Consider the following 18,279-nt stretch of genomic DNA (forward strand, 5'->3'; position numbering starts at 1 on the left):
AATCAGCTCCATGTCACAGATGAGGAAACCGGGGCTCAGAGGGTTTAACTGACTGGTCAGGTGGTCCAGCTGCACTGCCCCCTCCTCATTTTATTCTCGTGCATCTGAGAAGCGGTGGCAGGAGCGCCAGCGAGACCTGATGGAGAAAATATAAACGGCACAGTGGATGCTGTTTCCAGGTGGGACTGGCCTCCATCGGCCCTGGGCACCGAGACTCCCCCACACCAGCCTCCCCTCAGAGCAAGAGATCCCTTCATGACACATCAGGGTCCTCGGCTGGTGGGCGGGGCTTCCTCCACCTACTGGGCTGTTACCGTAAGCCCCTTTCAGGCGCTTTGAGACACAGGCCCGGCGCCCTGTTGCAAGGTGAATATAAGAGGCTCACCGGACAGAAGAGAGACGAGCACATCGAATGACTCACTGCTGGGTTTGGAATTGAACTGTGGAGTGGGGGCCGGAGACAGGCTGGTGGTGATGGAGCTGGGGGTCTCTCCATGAGCTGATCATGGACGCCAGGGTTTCCTTTCCTTCTTAGAGAGAGAGCCCTTGGCCACCCACAGTGAGGGAGCAGGCTGGCCCGGGCCCTGGATTAACGTGAGGGGCCGTGGGTGCGTGGCTGGGCTCTGGACCGGGATCTCTGGGGACCAGCGTCTGTGCCCACTGAGCCCCTTTCTCTCTCTGAACCTCACTCTCTCCACTTCTAGAGTGAGGCACTGGAGGAAACTGTCCCGGGTTCCCATGGGCTCTGGTGTTTAATCTGATGCCCATGTGGGCCTCCTTCCAGCCCCTGACTTGACCTGCCCTCCTTGCTTCCCTGACTAGGGATACAGGGCTCAGCAGGCTTGGTAGAACTGGGCGTCCAGTAGACACGCTCTCTCCAGGGCATGGGGAGGGCTGGAGGGGCACTGAACTTGGGAACGTCAGAGGAGCGGGCAGCTGCCTGGGGACCAGCTACGTTGCTCACAGGGTCCCTTGCGTCGTGAAAACCTAGGGCCCCTGTTCAAGCTTTTTAAGAATTTCAAGACGTGACAGCAGAGAATTAAACCAAGCGCAGGGCCTCCTGAACGCAGGCCCGAACATCTGCACAGGTCGGTGCCTGCCGACCGGCCCGGCTGCCGGGGACACTCTCCCTGGGTGAGGGGGTTGGGGGATCTCACGCCCACTAGGCTTGCTGAGCTTCCTGCCCTGAGGGTCGGGCTGGGCATTGCTGTGAGCGAGCCTCAGGGCTCAAGAACAGGGCGTGCTCTGCACCCTCGGGTGGCGTCTGCTGGAGTCAGAGGAGGGGCGGTCCAGGCAGACGGGCTCTGGAGGGAACCCAGACATCGGGGTAGTGGGGTCGGCTGGCTTGGCCTGAAGGACAGATTCTGGTTCCTCTCGTCATCAGCTTCTGTCCGGGGATATTCATTCCTTTACTCATTCATTCACTCACTCAACAAACCTTGGTGAACTTTTGCTCTGAGCTAAGCTCCGGGAATTTCGGGGGGATCAAAGGGCCACTAACCCTAGCCTCTGCCTTCACAGAGTTTCTGGCCCAGCGGCCTCAGGAACAGGCAGGTTTGGGGAAAGTCCAGAGAGGTTGGCTCCTCCGGGGTCACGGCTTGGTCTCTCGGGGCGGAGGGCTGCCGCGTGGACCTTGGTGAGGGCGCAGCCAGGGGCATCTCTGCGTCCCACGCTGGGAAGGCGGACATCACGGAGAAGCCGGGGGATGGAAACAGAGCCAGTGAAAGCCCTGGATTGGCCACAAGAGGCCCTGGTTCTGTCGTGTACGATGTCAGATGAGCGAGTTGTCAGCTCTGTGACTCGGTTTCCTCATCAGTAAAATGGGAACAATAGCAGCGACCCCTCCCTGGGGGGCCGAGTGGGGATCCGATGATAAACGCGCTGAGCTGGCGCAGCGTAAGCCCCCAGCACCCCCAGCATGAGCCTGTCCCCCGCAGGGCCCAGAGGACCGGAAGGCAGAAAGCAGGACACGGGGGTGATGCGGGATAGTGTGGTGATAGTGGTGCTGTGGCCTGTCCTCCCGCGGGCAGGGGCAGCTCACAATCCTTGTCTTCTCCTTGGATTTCCTACCGTCCTGAGACCCCAGTGGGCTCAGGCGGCCCCTCGGGCGGGGAGGAGACCCTTGGCAACGGCCCGAACACAGAAGCCCCAACTCACATTCCGGATTTTTCTCCCGCCCAGATCAAAGCGCCCCAGAGCTGCCGTAACACACCAGCTGCTGGAAAAATAGCTCCTGGGATATTTCATTTCCAAACCCACTAGCTGAGGGCCCCAGAAGGCATGTCATACATTTTAGTTCTTTGAAATGACGTTGAATAGACGGAACATGGGTTTAGCCTGGCAGTTGAGCTCTGAAGTCCCATAGTTTCCGCGTCCAGGAAGCAGGCATCCCGCTCGTCTGCTTCCTGGATGAGTCAGTTTTGGCGCAGTACTTAAGCTTTCTCTGCTGTAGTTGCTTCATCTGTCAAATGGGGACCATAACACGGTGGCCCCATAGGATTGCCGGGGGTAGAGTTGATGTGGGTGAACCGCGTGCCCTGGTGCCCACACGTCGGTGACAAAGCTGGCATGGGCGAGTGTTAAGGTGTGTGTGGGTCCCTTCCCAGGTGCTGCTGACAACTTTATCCCCATCCTCCCAGGAGATGCTGGGTATTATTTCCTCATTGTAGATCCAGAAACCGAGGTGCCTGGAGCTTGAAGGTTCTGCCCCCAAAGCAGAGGGGTCCTTCCCGCTGCCAACTGCAGAGTCAGGGGTGCCGGCTGCGGCTGCCCTGCTCTCTCCATCCCCCAGGCTGACCAGCTGGGCAGCTCCTTGCGTCAGCCCCGAGCAGGCACGACTCGGGTCCTGGTCTCGGGACCCCAGACTCTCCTCAGGCTTAGCAGGTCAGGGTGGTGCTAGGAGAGCGAGTCCTGCACGAAGAGGGATGGTGCCCTCTTGACAGAAGAGGGTGGCTTGTGAATGGATGCCCAGGGCATCGCCTCTGCCTGGCTTCGTTGCCTTATTTATCGTCACTTTGGGAAATGCCGCCTCCTGTTTCTTCCCGTGAGCGGTTTGAGTGCTCATGATACAGCAGGCGCTATGCCCAGTGCTGTGGCATAAAACAAGACACAGTCCCCTCCCTAAAGGGCTCATTACCCAGTGTTGGTAACAGACCCCGTGAGCTGTGCTGGGGCAGCGGGAAGCGCAGGGTCTGAAGGATTTTGGAGGGGACATTGAATCCAGGGGAGGGGCCTGGGGGACTTCCTGGAGGCGGTGTCAATTGGCCTGAGATCTGAAAGCTGAGTAGCATTTAACCAAGGCATTAGAGGTGGTGGGGGGAAGAGGGTCTCAAGATGAGAAACAGCTTGTGCAAAGGCCAGGAATGGCTGGAGCTTAGGATGAAGGGGGTGGGCATGAGTGGGGAATGTCACCCAGAAGGGAGTGGGAGGGGGAACCCCTTGGTGATCGTCCACAGTGGCAGAACTAGTCCACACGGGCAGAAGTTACCGGGAGACTGGGCTCAGCCCACACAGGGGCCCGGGCACCACGGTAGGGGCTGAGCCCCCCACCCCTCCGGGCATGCGAGCAGAGCCCAGATGGCAGGTGCTCGAGAAGGCTGCGGGGGTGAGGATTTCACCCTGGATGGGGCTGGATTAAACAGACTTTGAGGTCCCTTCCAGCTGTCATACTCCCGCTTCTTGAAATCCCCTCTGGGAACAGCAAGAGTATAAAATATAAATCAATAGGTTAAAAATACGCTTGTCTCCTGCGCGTCCAGGGCCTGTCATTCTGCTGCCTTCCCCCAATCTTCAGAGGATTCCTGCTTGACTAGGGCAGCCCGAGAGCGCGGCAGGAGAAAATAGCTTTGTTCCCCAGCAAGGCAGGCTGGTCGCGCCTCCAGTGACGAGACCTCTGGTTCTTTTTTTTTTTTTTTTTTAATCATCGCTGCCTCTAAAACGCACACTGGCCTGTTTCACTTGACATCCCTTCCTTATATCTTCCCTGCTTTAATCACCAGTGAAAGAAAGACCAGCTAAACTGCTGCAGCGGCTTCGCCCCCAAAGACGGAGAGCAGAGAAAGTCCTGCTCGTGAGAAGGAACCAAACTTGGGGATGGCCGGTGTGGTGACCCTAAATTATCCAGGCCAGTGGCACCGCTGGGACCCAGGGGCTGTTCCCACTTTACCTCCCGGGGTTCCCATGGCAACGGGAATGCTGGGAGCAGCTAATAGGGTCTGGCAGTGAGTGAAATGAAATGTGATGTCCAGGAAAATGCAGTGGCTCGTGAAGTCATGGGGGAGGGGGCTCTTTTGCTGCCCGGCAGGTGAATGAAGCCTCGTTTCCTTGTGATCGTTACATTTTTGAGGGGAGGGTTTTGGGGTGCTCTTACACACGTTGATTTTCATTTTTATAAAGAGTTGCATTTCCTGCACAGGTATGAAATGAAGATGTCTTGTTAAGTAGGGCCCAGTGTGTGCGGTGAATAGTTCAGCACCAATAAAAAGTGTGTGTGCCGTCGATGATTTATGGGCCCCTCCAGCCGTCCCAGCTGTCCTCGCCCACCTTCCCAGCCCGCCGTCGCTGGCTCTGTCATCAGCCGCCTCTCCGGGGAACGTAATGACACCATGTACTTCCGGGGATGCCCTTGTCTTGCGTGCTGGCCAGCTTCTGGTCATTCTCGAAGGCGCTGGTGGGAACTCAGCCCCTCTTTGGAAGCCTTGCCCCATGCGTTCTGTGCCCACCAGGACCACCACCTCAGTATCCCTTGGACCACAGTTTGAGACCGTCCAGGCCCGAGCTGGAGTGATTCCTGCCGAGTGGCAGCTACTGGGTGGACCTCACAGGACGGGGATGTTCCCCAAATCATTCTGCGGAGCAGAAACCAGCGCCGGGTCTGAGTGCTCTGGGGCAAGGTGGCCGGGACTCCGGGGTCAACTAGAGAGGCCCGGGCAGCTGACACTGGAGACACCCCAAATCCTGGGTGGGGGAAGTGTTATATTATATCCCCCGTTCAGAACCTTGAAATCCACTGATTTCTGCATTTGTCTTTGTTGCCGCCACAGGTGATCTTAATCCTGACGAAGTATTACCATGCAGACATGGGGAAGGTTCTGGAAAGTTCTCTGTGGCGGTAAGTCAGCCCGAGGGTGGGCCTTTTCTCCTCCCATACCTGCGCGTCTCCCAGGCCGGGGTCTGAGATCCGAAGGCCCGGCTGGAGCAGCCCCCATTGGCTGGCGGCCTCTCGACTTTTCTTTGGCTAGAAAACGCATACAGAAGTTGAAACTATTAAAGTGTTTCGTCAGTGACACAGACAGGGCTGGAGAACAGCCAGCCATTCAGAAGGCTTCTTTGCTTTCTTTCCTTTCTGTCTGTGTTCTTCTCCCCTCGCTTTTTTTCCTCCCCCAGGGGAAGGGGGTTTGCATTGTGAATTCAGGTCAGTGCGCAATCTCCTCTGCTTCTGCTCTGAGCTTCCGACACGGCTCCTGGAGTCCCCCAAACACACCGATTATCCTCACCGTCCGGGTGTCTTTCTTTCTTCCTGGCTCAGCCCAGAGAGCTTGGTAAATAAATAACGCCCCTGGCCAACGACGGGTACTATCTCTTTATATGTGAAATGTGAATTCAGCCCCAGAATTAGGCAGCCTCTTTGATGTTTTAAATGAGGTGGGAGAGAAGGAGGCCTTGAGAAGCTATTTGGGTTATGATTATCTTTGTATTTACGTCTGCTCACCCAGGAAGGGGAAGGAAGTCTCCCAGCATCTTGGGCTGTGGTTTCAAAGCTTCTCTCGGGCAAGGATGCTGTGTCCGCCGGGCCCCGTGCGCCATTCCTATGTTGTCTGGGTGTTGAACCGTGTTGCTTTCCAAGATGTGTTTCTTGAGTAATAATTAATTGGTTTTTAAATTTGAAATCCATTAAAAACGCCGAAAGCTGCAGATCAGGACTCCTGATTTATGTGCAACCACCTTGAGTTGATTTATTTTTGACTTTTGGCTTTACTTTCAGTGAAGGCGCGCCATGATTCATTGTTGGTTCTTACTGAGGGAATTCCGTAATGCTTTGGCCAGTTGCCGAAATGACCCTTGAGTTGGGTGCTTTCTTTGCTAGATGAGGAACAGTGTTGCCCTGGACCAGCCGGCTTGGTCGCCCCTGGACCAGCCGGCTTGGTCGCCCTGGTGCTGATGTGGGGTCTGGGGAGCCGTGTGTTTTCCTTCCCTTTTCCAACAGAAGCACCTTTCCTAGCCTGCCCCTCTCAGCTGTGGATTTGCCTCCCAAACTCACCTGCCTGCTTTCCAATTCCATCGCCGGTCTCAGGACAAGCAGTCTGCGACCCCCGACTTCTTTATGTGTTGGTACTGTTCTGATCTCGTGCCTTGAAGCAACTCGCCCACCAAGGAGGTTGCTTTCAAAAATGCCCCTCCAGGGTCCGATAAGGCCGTTCATTGTTTGGGAGGAGAGCGGGAAGTGGTGAGAGCATTAAAGTTCCAGTGACATCTCATCGGCTGCCCTTAGAAGATGCACATTTGAGGACTGGTTTCAGGGCCAGTCTCCGTGGGAAGGGCCGGCCCCTGGAGGGCTCCCTCCTGCCAGGTGGATGGTCCAAGGACAGGTCCCCTTGGCTGCAAAGTGGAGAGAGGCACTTGTCTTCTCTTCCTCCAAGCGGAATTCCTCGACTAACGAACGCATTCCCCAACTCCTGCCTGTCTGTCAGCCCAGATCTTCATGAACGTTCGCTAATCCACCCTGAGTGTGGGTACCAGCTTCCCTCTGCTCTCGCAGCATCTCAGCACCGCTGGGGACGGAGAAAGTGAGGTTATCGGAAATGTTGCTTCGGGTAGTCAAGGGGCCTTCCTGGGGTAACGTGTGCTGATTCAGACAGAGTTGCTGGGTGTAGTTAAAATTTGCTGCGAGGCCTAGTCGGGGTAGCATGGCGGGTGGAACAGACCTTGGCCAGCCCCACAGCATGTGGACCAGACCTCCAGACTCAGAAATCTTCAGAAGCAGGTAGGGAAACCAGGATGTTAACGACCAGGGTTCTTGGCCTCCTTAATCAATAGAAATTGATCAGCGGCCAGACAAGAAATTCAGGCAAGGCTTTACTGGGGCCCCTGCTGCAGCAGGGGGGAGCGAAAACAAACAACAGGTTCCCTTGCTCATTCCCTGAGGGCTGCGAGCTGGTTCCTTATATGGGGTGAGGGGAGGGGCAGGTCCCGGAGAAGGGGCAGCTTAAGTGGTTTGACCACCCCTTCCGTGGGGTTGAGTGCAGGGGGGCAGGGGGCATGCTCAGGACCCTGCTTTTGCTCCCCACACCCTGTTTTTGCTGCTGGCTCTTCAGAAGTGGCAGTTGGGTTTTTTGTCTGTTTGTATCCGTGTTGTCCATAATTTGCCCCAACTGCACAGGTGCTCGCAGTTATTTTTAGTCGCTTGTAGTTTCTTTGTATTTTGTTGCTCCAGGAGATGTTTGTCCAGGTGCAAGGGCTGCAGCAAAGGGTCCCAGGTGCCAGCCTGTCTCAAGCAGGCCAAACCACTCACCTCAGAGCTGCTCCACAGGGGCCTCTTTTTCTTCCCGAGAGCCTCAGTCTCCTTGTCTGTAAAATGGGGATAAAATATCCCTGGATGGGAGGTTGTGCGGCTGAAGGAGATTACCTGTGAATCGTCCCCAGGACAGCACACCCTCTAATGTCAGTTTTAATCCAAAGCAAATTAACAGATGTTAATTTTCCACATTCCTTTCTCATTACTGTCTCTAGACTCAGACATTTTCTCTCCTTTATTAAAAATACATGCAGAAGCATCAGTCATTTCAAGAAAGTTCACCCACATCCCCGCGCGTGGGGCCCAATTACTTTCTTTGTTTATCTCATCCCTCTTATGCTGAGATAGTTGTACAGTGAGACGTAGATAGAATAAAGTTGTGAACCTTCTTTCTTTCGCACGTACAAGATGTTTCCCGTTTTTCCATGTTGTGCCACGGGCTGCGTCATGTCTTATGGCCCCGCACTCGCCCCTTGCATCGATTCATTCTAGTACTTATAGCCCTGCTGCTGCCGTACGCAGTTTCAGCATGGCGCCTTCCTTTCCGTTTTGTTCCCTGGGACGCGTCTTTACTGAGCAGATTTACGGTGGCATGCTCAAGTACCAAATTCTTTTTCAGGAGGAAAGCAACTCTCCACCTGGGGCAGTGCCCTGCCTCCTGGCCGGCTTCAGGCTGACAGCTTCTCTGAAACTTGCTAACCTACCGGCCCAAAGGGACTGCAGTGTCGTTTTCATTCGCGTGCCTGTGATTCCTAGCCAGGGTGGGCAGTTTCTGTGTTTAATCGCATGTTCTCTTGTGAGCGTCGTCTACTCATGTCCCCTCTATTTTGAGACTTGTGCGAGTTTGTTTGGAAGGGGGAAGGATGGCATCGGTCATTTCTTGGGATGCCACCGCCCTCTGTCTGCCGTTTAGGGTGCACGTGGAGGGAGGTTAAGGGTGTCAGTGCCTGGCAACACGTATTCAATGGGGTTATTAAAGACACACTTATTGAACGCGCACCCAGCCTCCCAAGAATTCTCCTGTGTAATTGCAATAAATACATTTTTAATGACAGGTGTGGGATTTACATTCTGGAAATGGCTCTCCGAAATCTAAGCTGAATGCATTTTTAATTGTCCTGCATTTCATGGGCCGCTTGTCAGGAGTGTCTCTCCCTGGCTGGCTTCAATGGTCTAGCACTCTGCCCCTTCCTTCTGCGTGGGTGCTGTTCTCTGTTCAGCCTCCGGGCCCCTTTGCATCAGTGCAGGCATGGGTGGGAGGGAGGGAGCCCCGTACCACTGAGAAAGCTGCTGGTTGGCCTCCGGGGTTGGACGAGAACAGAGCTGGTCCACCTCCCCTCCTGGAGCCTCCTGAGGCGAATGGTAACTAGAGGAGCCGGCTGACCCTGCCCTGGCCTGCATGCCCAGTCTGTGCAAATGTCCTGGGGCTGCTGGGACAAATGACTGAACACTGGGGCTTACAGCGAGAAGAAATTGTTCTCTCACAGTCCTACAGGCCAGAAGTCTGAAATCGAGATGCGGGCAGGGCCGGGCTCCCGCTGGAGGCTCTGGAGGAGGAGCCTTGCTGCCTCTTCCAGCTCCTGGTGGCGCCCCTAGTGGCCGGATCTCTCCCATCTCTGCCTCCATCTTCACCTGGCCTCCCCCCAGCACCGCGTGTGTCTCTCCTCTGTGCGTTCCTTATAAGGACACTTGTCTTTGGATTTGTGACACACCCAGGTAATCCAGGGTGATCTCATCTCCAGATCTCTAACTTAATTGCATCTGCAAAGGCCTCTTTTCCAAATAAGGTCGCACACAGTCTCTGGGGGTTAGGATGAGGACAGATCTTTCTGGTGCTACCGTTCAGCCCAGTACACAGTCCATCGCCAAGCTCCGGGATCACACCTGGATCTATTTGCCTCGATGGCTCCTGCACCTGTCCCTGTCCTCTGTCCCCTCAGCCACACTTCCCTCTGCATCCTCAGGGGATCCCAGCTCACCTCACTGCCTCCACCCCCCAGCCCCTCTCCTTGCAAGGCCTTAGGGACTTGACATGCACACATGCACACACGCCCACGTCCTGTCCTGCTTCCTTGCCCTGGTAGCCCCCGTGGCCAACACCCGTGCATCGCCACCACTCCCCATCCAAGTCCGGGCGGGGGCATTTCAGTGGGCAGAGCCAGGAGCTGCGGCGGCAAGTACAGAAGAACAAGGATGCTCGTGGCACATCTCAAGGCCTCACGTGCAAGTTGTATCTCCTCCTGATAGAACTGTAACGATTTGAAGATCAGGATAAATAGTCTTAGAAATCTGAAAATTAAAACGAAATGATCTGTACGTGTCCCCCTGTGTTCCTGCACCCCGTCTTGCAGGAGGACGTCAGAGGTTCTTCCCGTGGTTCAGGGCTCTCTGCTAGGTGCCGAGGGAGTTCAGGCAGAGTGGGTGACGGACAGGAACTGAGGGGGCTCCAGGAGGCCGGCCTTTCAGTGTGAAAACGGGGACCCGCTGTTTTTCCATGATTGCCCCTTCCCTCCCTGCGAGGAGCCTTCTTAGACATTTTCCTCCCAATCCCTCATCTGCCCATCACTGTATTTCTGTTTAAGTTCTATGTGGAATATGTGCTTTGTGCGTGAACGGTAGGAATCTTCACACCCCTCAAGAGCCAATTTGTACCCCCTTGGGGGCGATATCGTCCCCAGGTGAAAAATCCATCTCCCAAAGCAGGGCTTCTCCCACTTTCAGGGGCGTGTGAATCACCTGGGGTCTGGCTGAAATTCAGACTCTGATTCCCAGGTCTGGGCGGGGCCTGACGCGCCGCGTTTTTAACAAGTTTCAGGTGACACTGAGCTTGCTGGGCTGCTAGGCAAACCCTGAGCAGTGCTGGGCAGTGTTCACGGCTCGCATCACTTGGTCTGGGCAACCGCAGGGCCGAGTTTCAAGAGCCCAGATTGCCGCTGGCCAACGCGGGCTGGGGTCCTGAGAGGCTCATTTTGTGTCTCCGAAGCTGGATCCCAAATGGCCAGTGAGACTCGGCTGCCTCATAAATGCTGCTAACAAGGTAAACGCAAGCCCTCGAGAGCTGAGCAACGGCCAGTGGGTAGACGGTGGGCCCTTAGCGGGAGGTATGTAAAAGTCACCGAAAAAGCTCTTAAAAACTACCACCACTCAGGCCCTGCCTTGGAAGATGTGGACGCAGTGTGGGGACGTCTCAGAAGTGCCCCAGGGGAGAACAGCCCCAGGAAGGGCTGGTCCAGAGCAGTGCACCTCAGACTTCCCTGGTCTGCATTTCTGACAGGCTCCTGGATGTGCCCAGGCCGCTGGTCCAGGGACCACGCGTTGAGTAGCCAGGGGCTGGGCTGGCTGGGAGCGGGGCTTAGCATCCTGCCGGCTTCCCAGGGCTCTTGGACTGGCATCCACGTCACATCCCCCACAGAGACGCTGAGCCCCTGACTCCTATCCCATCCCCCCCCAACTCCTCCACTCCCCCCCCGCCCACCCTTATTCCTCCGTCTCCAGCCACCTGGCCTGCTGGCTGAAACTTGACCGTGCAAGGGCCTGTCCCTTCTGCGGCAGCTGGCACAGCGTACGCTTGGCGCTGACGCTCGGGTACTGCCTCCTTGTGGACATTCAATCTCAGCATAAACCTCGTTTCCTCAGAAAAGCCACCCCACTGCTCAGCGTAAAGCAGTCCCCAGGCATTCCTTGTCTCATCGCTCCTTGAGTGTAGGGGTTCCTGCGTGTATAGTTTGTCTCTCCGTGCTCCCCACTCCCTCCTCCACCTGCCTGGCAGAACATACACGGATTGAGGATGGAGACCTGTGGGGTCCACTTGACGGTCTCCCGATGCCTAGAACCTAGATCAGATCTGGCGCGGAAGGTGATGTTGGGCGCTGGGTGGATGGATGGATGGATGCATATACAGATGGGTGGACAGATGCAGGGATAGATGTACTGATAAACATACGACTGAGAGGATGGAGGGATGGATGGACAGATGAAGGGATGGATGGAAGTGTGGAGATGCGGTCCTTGGGAAACACCGCCAGGACCTACAAGACCCTTCGCATCTATGAGGCCCTCCCTGCAGGTGGTGTAGGAGCTAGAAGCAGAGAGTTGGCCCCGATACCGTCAGACAGAACAAGAGGGGCTGGGAGCGTTCTGAGCCAGAGAGGAAGTGGGCCTCGGCCCACCTTCCCTCTGCCGTGATGCAGCCCCTGGTCCACGGCCCCGTTCACACTGTGCCTGGACGGTGTGAAGGCGTGCCGGCCCTGCCCTTCTACCCGCACCTGTGACCTTGGGCAGGACCTTCAGCCGGGGCAACCTTGGGAATACCCATGGGGCGGGTCTCAGGTTTTCTCTGAGTGACTTGGTGGAACTCCCACCCTTTTATTGGGGTGGGGGGAGGGCGATTCTCTCCCGCCGTCCTCACTTTAATCATGAAATCTTTAACATGCACAGAAAGCGCGGAATGTGGTGTGCCGGCTTCCCTGGGTACCTACGTGCCAGAGACAGCTACGTGCTCACCCAATAATCCAAGCTTCTCCTCCCTTCCCTGGTCTCCCCTGTGGTTATTTGGGGGTCATCTGATTTGTTTGAGCCAGTGGATGGTAAGCAGGAATAATATGGGTTAAGTCACTGGAATTGAGGGCTTCAGCTGTTACCGCAGCAGAGACTAGTCTAGCCCAGTACCGGTTCCCTAGCTGTGATAGATGTTAATTCTTTTTTCTTTCCGGGACCTCCAGCTCTTAAAGGAACACACCGCTCGAGATTCTGATGCAGCCCAGCTCTCTCCTCCCTCCTTCCACCTCCCCCATGCCCCGCCATCCCCATCCCAGAAGTAACCCTGCCTGGATCGTCCCCACGGGGGCATCATGTGTTAAGTACGCAAGTACGAGTCTGTCCACAATCAATATGTTCTACGGTTTACTGTGTTTTAAAAATTAATGTAAATGGCATCGTGCTGCCTTCAGAAGTGTGACTGATACTCCCGCTGAGTAATTGGTAATTTATCCCTGTAGGCCACGTAAGCTGGTTGAGCTAAGCCTTCCCCTGCTGTGGGAACGCCAGGATTTTTATCCCCCGGATTTAGCTGTTCTCATCAGGGCTGCAGAGACTATCTGTCCACGTCTCCATCTTCCTTTTTCTCTTCCTTTGTCAATCTGTTTGCAGAGTGATTCCAGCCCCACGTCTCTGGAATCAGCAGACTTTGTATGCCTGCATTCAAGCAGATGTGAGAGCGTAGTTCAATATTATTTTATTTTGCAGTTGCATGATTTTTCATGGGATTGAACATACTGTCCTTTGTTTATTGACTATTCAAGTCTCCTCCTCTGGGACTTAACCTGTTCATATCTCGTGCCCATCTATTGCTTAATTTTTTCTTCAACCCTCCCTCTCCACTGTGAATAACACAAGTCCTCTCCAGGACCCTTAATTTTAAGACGGGTGTCCTCCAACTGTGTCCTGAGCTCCTACTATGTGCCATTCATTCTTTCCCAACACCTTCTAAGAATGTTTCCTCCTAAGAATGTTCCTCTATAATACACGATTCTTAGAAGTGCGATTCTTAGAAGAGTATTTCTGTAGGCTGGTGTCCTTTTCAGCCGCAGTGACAATGATGCTGTGTAACAAGTCGCCCCGAACTCGGTGGCAAACACCGGGAACTTCTCTCCCCCGGGGCAACTGTGATTTGGTTGCCTTAGGCTGGGGTGGCCGGGCAGCTGCACCTGAGCTGCAGGTTGGTGGTCCTGGCTCTGCTACATCTGCATTTGTGCTGGGAGCCCAGCTGACTGGCCAAAGGCCATCAGGACCCGTTCTTCCCATGCACAACACGGGAGCAAGAGAGTCAAGCCCTCCCCACCCCCCAAGAACATATAAGGCTTCTGTTCCCTCACATTTGCTAAATTGCATTAGCCAGTGCAAGTCACAGGTCAAACCCAACACCAGTGGGGGAGGGGAGGGGAGTGAAGTGAATGTTTGCTGAATGACACTCAAAAGTATCACAGGTGGTCATAGGTGTTTCCAGAAAATACATGTTTTGTGGTCATATAAGTCAGGTAGTAAACTTACTTAGGTGGAAGAAAACCCATCAGGGTCCTTTGCAGTAGGATGTACTGGAGTCTCTAACACACCAATGGGCGTCGTACATCTCCAGGAGAAGGTCGTGTGGCATTTCTCCATCCCAACTGATTCCATGAGCTTTCATTTTTAAAAAAATTTTAGTTTATTTTAATTTAATTTTTATTTGCATCAATCACTTGTTTAAATTTTGTTTTATTTAGACACTTTAATTTTTACGTATTATTTTATTTTTGTTCCTCAGAGCATTTCCTGGGGTTGGTTTTCCACAGGAACAAGCTTTGGGAAGCTCTGCTGTATAGACTTTATATTCCAGACGAGCTGGCCTTTGAGATTTCCAGACCACTTCTGTTTACCTGTAATGTTACTGTGTTTTGATACCATTTCATTTCAAACCAGATTTGGTTCTGCGGTCCCGGGGTATCTCCCTCTCTCTCCATTTTTTTAACGTAGAGAATTGTAGGGTTATGTGTTGAGGATGCAGAGTCTGGGGAATTTGAGCCGTCAAACCACAGCTAGACGATGACCTCTTTTTTCTTTTTAAAGATTTTTTTTTTTTGATGTGGACCATTTTTAAAGTCTTTATTGAATTTGTTCCAACATTGCTTCTGTTTTATGTTTTGGTGTTTTGGCTGCAAGGCATGTGGGATCTTAGCTTCCCGACCAAGGATAGAACCCACACCCCTTGCACTGGAAGGCAGAGTCTTAACCACTGGACCGCCAGGGAAGTCCCCAGACGATGGCCTCTTGACATTCACTGACGTGAAGAAGCCTCAAGGTCCTTCTCTGCGGAGGCGGATGATGGCCTGGGGGTGGGGACGTCTGCCCAGCTGGGCTGTCCTGAGGGTGAGGTGGGCAGACCCAGGCCGTGTGCAGAGCGTTCCAGAAGCCCATGGGCAGCCTCGGTCATCACAGCCTGTGTCTTAGGGGCCCCGAATGTCTGGGCAAAGAGCTGTTGTGCTGTTAGGGTCCTTACAGGTAGACAGTGCTGAGTGTTCGTGAGGGACTTTAAACAGAGGACAAGCCTTACCCTCTGTGGCCCGGAAGAGCGGGGCTTATTTTAGAGAGAAAGTCTTAGACAGTAGGCTGACGGCAGGTGCTGGGAGTCCTTTGTGGTCTGGGTGGCTGCGTGGTCAGTGTCCCCAGACAGATCCGGTTTCCATTCTGGCTCTGTGCCTTCCCTCCCCGGGCGTCGTCTATATCACAGACCTCACGGTGGCCGTGAGCGTGACAACACGTCCTGCGTGCGCGACGCTTGGCCCCTAGGAGGTGTCAGCGGGCAGCTTCCTGCCTCGGCCTCTTCCCCTGAAGTGTCCGGCTGGCTTTCCACCCGCCGTGTTCCGCCCCTGGGCCAGTCTCTCTCTGTGTTTGCTTGAGTATCACCATGGAGATCTGAGTTTGATTTAAACAAGACTCAGAGCAGATAGGAATCGAGGGAGGTGCTGACTTGAAAACTTCCAGGATTTGAGTGTATTCAATAAATAATGCAATTGGAATCAACAGTTGGATGAGGTCAGCCTCCAAAGCCTCGAGGTGCCTGCAGAATACTCCGGGGCAGATCTGGGGTGGCCGGGAGGTCACAGGAAGTTTGAGGAAATCCCTCAGTCTCCCCAGCGCCCAGGCCTCTTCTTCCTGCATCTTGACCCCAGCACCTGGTCTTCCTCAGGTCCGGGATCCTCTGTCCCAGCTCCAACGACCCCCGCCGGTCACTAGAACTGACGACTGGCTTCTCTGCCGACTGGCTTTTCCTCCTCTTCTGCCTCTTTCCTCTCTTCCTCATCCCCCTGGCCTCCCTCCCCTCTTCTCTCCCATCCATCGTCCATCCATCCATTGGTGCACCCATCCCCTATCTCTCCATCTGTGCACGTCCATCCACCCACGCATCCGTCATGGGTCCGCCCATCCTTCCGTCCAGCCTCTGTATTTGAGTAAGGTACGGTAATGCCCCCCAAGACTCATAGTTTAGTAGCGTTAACAGGTAAGCAAATGACCCATGGTTAGGCAGGTAATCCTCACTGTGATGGGGCTGAGCGAACCAGGGGAGCGCTGGACAGCCCCACTCTGTTGAGCAGAGGAAGTGGTAGTCAGGGAAGACTTCCTGGAAGAAGATTCATCCCAGGCCCTCGGGCACCACAGGCTCCCTGCTCTTGCGGGGCGGCTCTCCCTACTACACAGTGCCTTCCACGTTGCTGTGGCCACAGTGGCATCTCATGCGTGCTCCTCGTCACCTTCCCCGGCATCCAGCCCACCAAGCTCTGCCAGGTCCACATGCAACACATATCGAAACTCCTTCTGCACCCGAGGCTGCATCATAGGAGTGCAGCCCCTGGCCTTGGGAAGGTGATGGGAACATCTGGCCTCCTCTATCCCAGTCAGGCCCGAGTCCCAGCTTCCCGTGTGGTACCTACCTCTAGGGAGCCCCTGCCCACCTGGGCTCACCTGCGTGCCGTGTGCGTCTGTGGTTTCCTCTCTCCCTCTCCTACATCCTGCTCCCCCAACCCCATTCCTGAAGGCTGGAAAGGACTTCCTTGGGCTCTAGAAGAGTTCTCAGGGACAGAGCAGACGAGATCAGGAAGCGTACAGGTTCCGGGTTCTTCAGGATGGCTCCGAGCAGCGTGCTGGTTCTGAATTTAGCTTTCTGATGGTTCGCAGGGGCGTCTGGTTTCTCTCGCAGCGATGATGACGGCGCGGCCCACGCAGGCGACCCTGTACGCGTTGAGCACACAGCACAGCTTCCCAACCCATACGACCGTCCCAGGCGCTTTTTTGAGAAATGGGAGACAGATGCTTAGCGGGGAGGGGCGGCCTATGAGTTTTGAGGTGATGCGCTGTTTCTCGGGCCTGCGTTTAGCTAAGAACCATCTCGTGGGTCCTCTTGGCACTGCAGCTTCTCCCTCTAGGGTTCTTCCCCCACCCTCACCTTCACTCCTCCAGCAGGGCAGCAGCCCGCACCACCCCCCGGGCTTCGGCAGCAGCCCCCTGAAGGACCCCTCTTGCTTTCCCTGTCTCCCCATCCCTCTGTGCCCAGGTTTCCCCTCCCCCTCTGTCCTTGCCAAGTCCCCCATCCCCACCCCCGCCCTGGCTGGGTCGGGCCCCTTCTCTGGGCTCTCCCAGACCCTATTCCACAGCCACCTCCCCATCTCTTCTGGGATCTGGGTTTCCTGTGGCTTCTGCACCTGGCAGAAACTCGCAACAGGGACGTGCCAAGGGACCCTATCCCACAGCCACCTCCCCGTCTCTTCTGGGATCTGGGTTTCCTGTGGCTTCTGCACCTGGCAGAAACTCGCAACAGGGACGTGCCCAGGGACCCTATCCCACAGCCACCTCCCCGTCTCTTCTGGGATCTGGGTTTCCTGTGGCTTCTGCACCTGGCAGAAACTCGCAACAGGGACGTGCCCAGGGATTTACTGAGCTTGACTGAAAGCTACGGTGAATTCAGTGGTAACCACCTACCCTTTTCTCAAAATAGGACGCTGTATAATGCCATTAAACGTCTTAAAAGGTATTCTTGGTAAGGGTGTTGCTAAATTCCTCTCCAGAAAATTCTCCCTAAAAAAATCTCCTTTTTAAAAATAGTACATGATCATCACAGAAATTTTAGAAACAATAAATGAAGCATAAAAACAATTCCGTGGGCTTCCCTGGTGCTGCGGTGGTTGGGAGTCCGCCTGCTGATGCAGGGGACGCGGGTTCGTGCCCCGGTCCGGGAGGATCCCGCATGCCGTGGAGCGGCTGGGCCCGTGAGCCATGGCCGCTGAGCCTGCGCATCCGGAGCCTGTGCTCCGCAATGGGACAGGCCGCAGCAGTGAGAGGCCCACGTACCGCAAAAAAAAAAAAAAAAAAAAAAAAAAATTCCGTGTTAAGCCACTTTATGAGATTACAAATGTTAATGTTTAAGGTGAATATTCTCACCAGTCTTTTTTAAAAAAATTTTTATTATTTATTTATTTTTGGCAGTGTTGGGTCTTCGTTGCTGCGCGCGGGCTTTCTCTAGTTGCGGCGAGCAGGGGCTACTCGTCGTTGCGGTGTGCAGGCTTCTCATTGCGGTGGCTTCTCTCATTGCGGAGCACGGGCTCTAGGTGTGTGGGCTTCAGTAGTTGTAGCACATGGGCTCAGTAGTTGTGGCTCGCGGGCTCTAGAGCGCAGGCTCAGTAGTTGTGACGCACGGGCTTAGTTGCTCCATGGCATGTGGGATCTTCCCGGACCAGGGCTCGAACCCATGTCCCCTGCATTGGCAGGCGGATTCTTAACCACTGCACCACCAGGGAAGTCCCCTCACCAGTCTTTTTAAGATGTAAATATATACATGTTTTATAAATTTTGAATCCCAATTTAGTATTATGTATTAAACATTTTCTTACGCTCCCACATATTTTCAAAACCACTATTTTTAGTGACCATGTAATATACCCTCAGATGAAAGAGGTATTATTTATTTAGCCAAATTCTCATTTTTAGACATCTGCGTCATTTTCAGTTTTCACTAACGTAAGTATGTAAAGAAAGCTGTGTTCTTGGCCTGGTACGTACATTATTCCACGTTTCTGATTATTTTCTTAGGATGAATTGTAAGCGTGGCTTTCTTTCCTGCCTGTCGGATTACAGGGTACTGGGATTCCGCCGTATATTTGAGTGTTTGGAGAGTCTGTCCCTGAGGCTGTTACTGATTGTACTGGGAGCAGAGAAATTAAAGAGCCATTTAGGCAAGA

The 18,279-nt window shown here is 54.3% G+C and overlaps 1 protein-coding gene across 1 annotated transcript in view; it reads left to right on the top strand.

Annotated features, from left to right (window-relative positions):
- Positions 1-18,279, top strand: part of SORCS2 (sortilin related VPS10 domain containing receptor 2) — a gene marked incomplete at both ends in the record, with an annotated part of 482,856 nt that overhangs the window by 181,025 nt on the left and 283,552 nt on the right. The window contains one exon of the mRNA XM_082653831.1: positions 5,043-5,110. Within this exon, the coding sequence (XP_082509957.1) occupies positions 5,043-5,110 (68 nt within the window). The remainder of the gene's footprint in view (positions 1-5,042; positions 5,111-18,279) is intronic.

Source organism: Grampus griseus (genome assembly GCF_964374135.1).
Source record: "Grampus griseus genome assembly, chromosome: 4".
Lineage (NCBI taxonomy): Eukaryota > Metazoa > Chordata > Mammalia > Artiodactyla > Delphinidae > Grampus > Grampus griseus.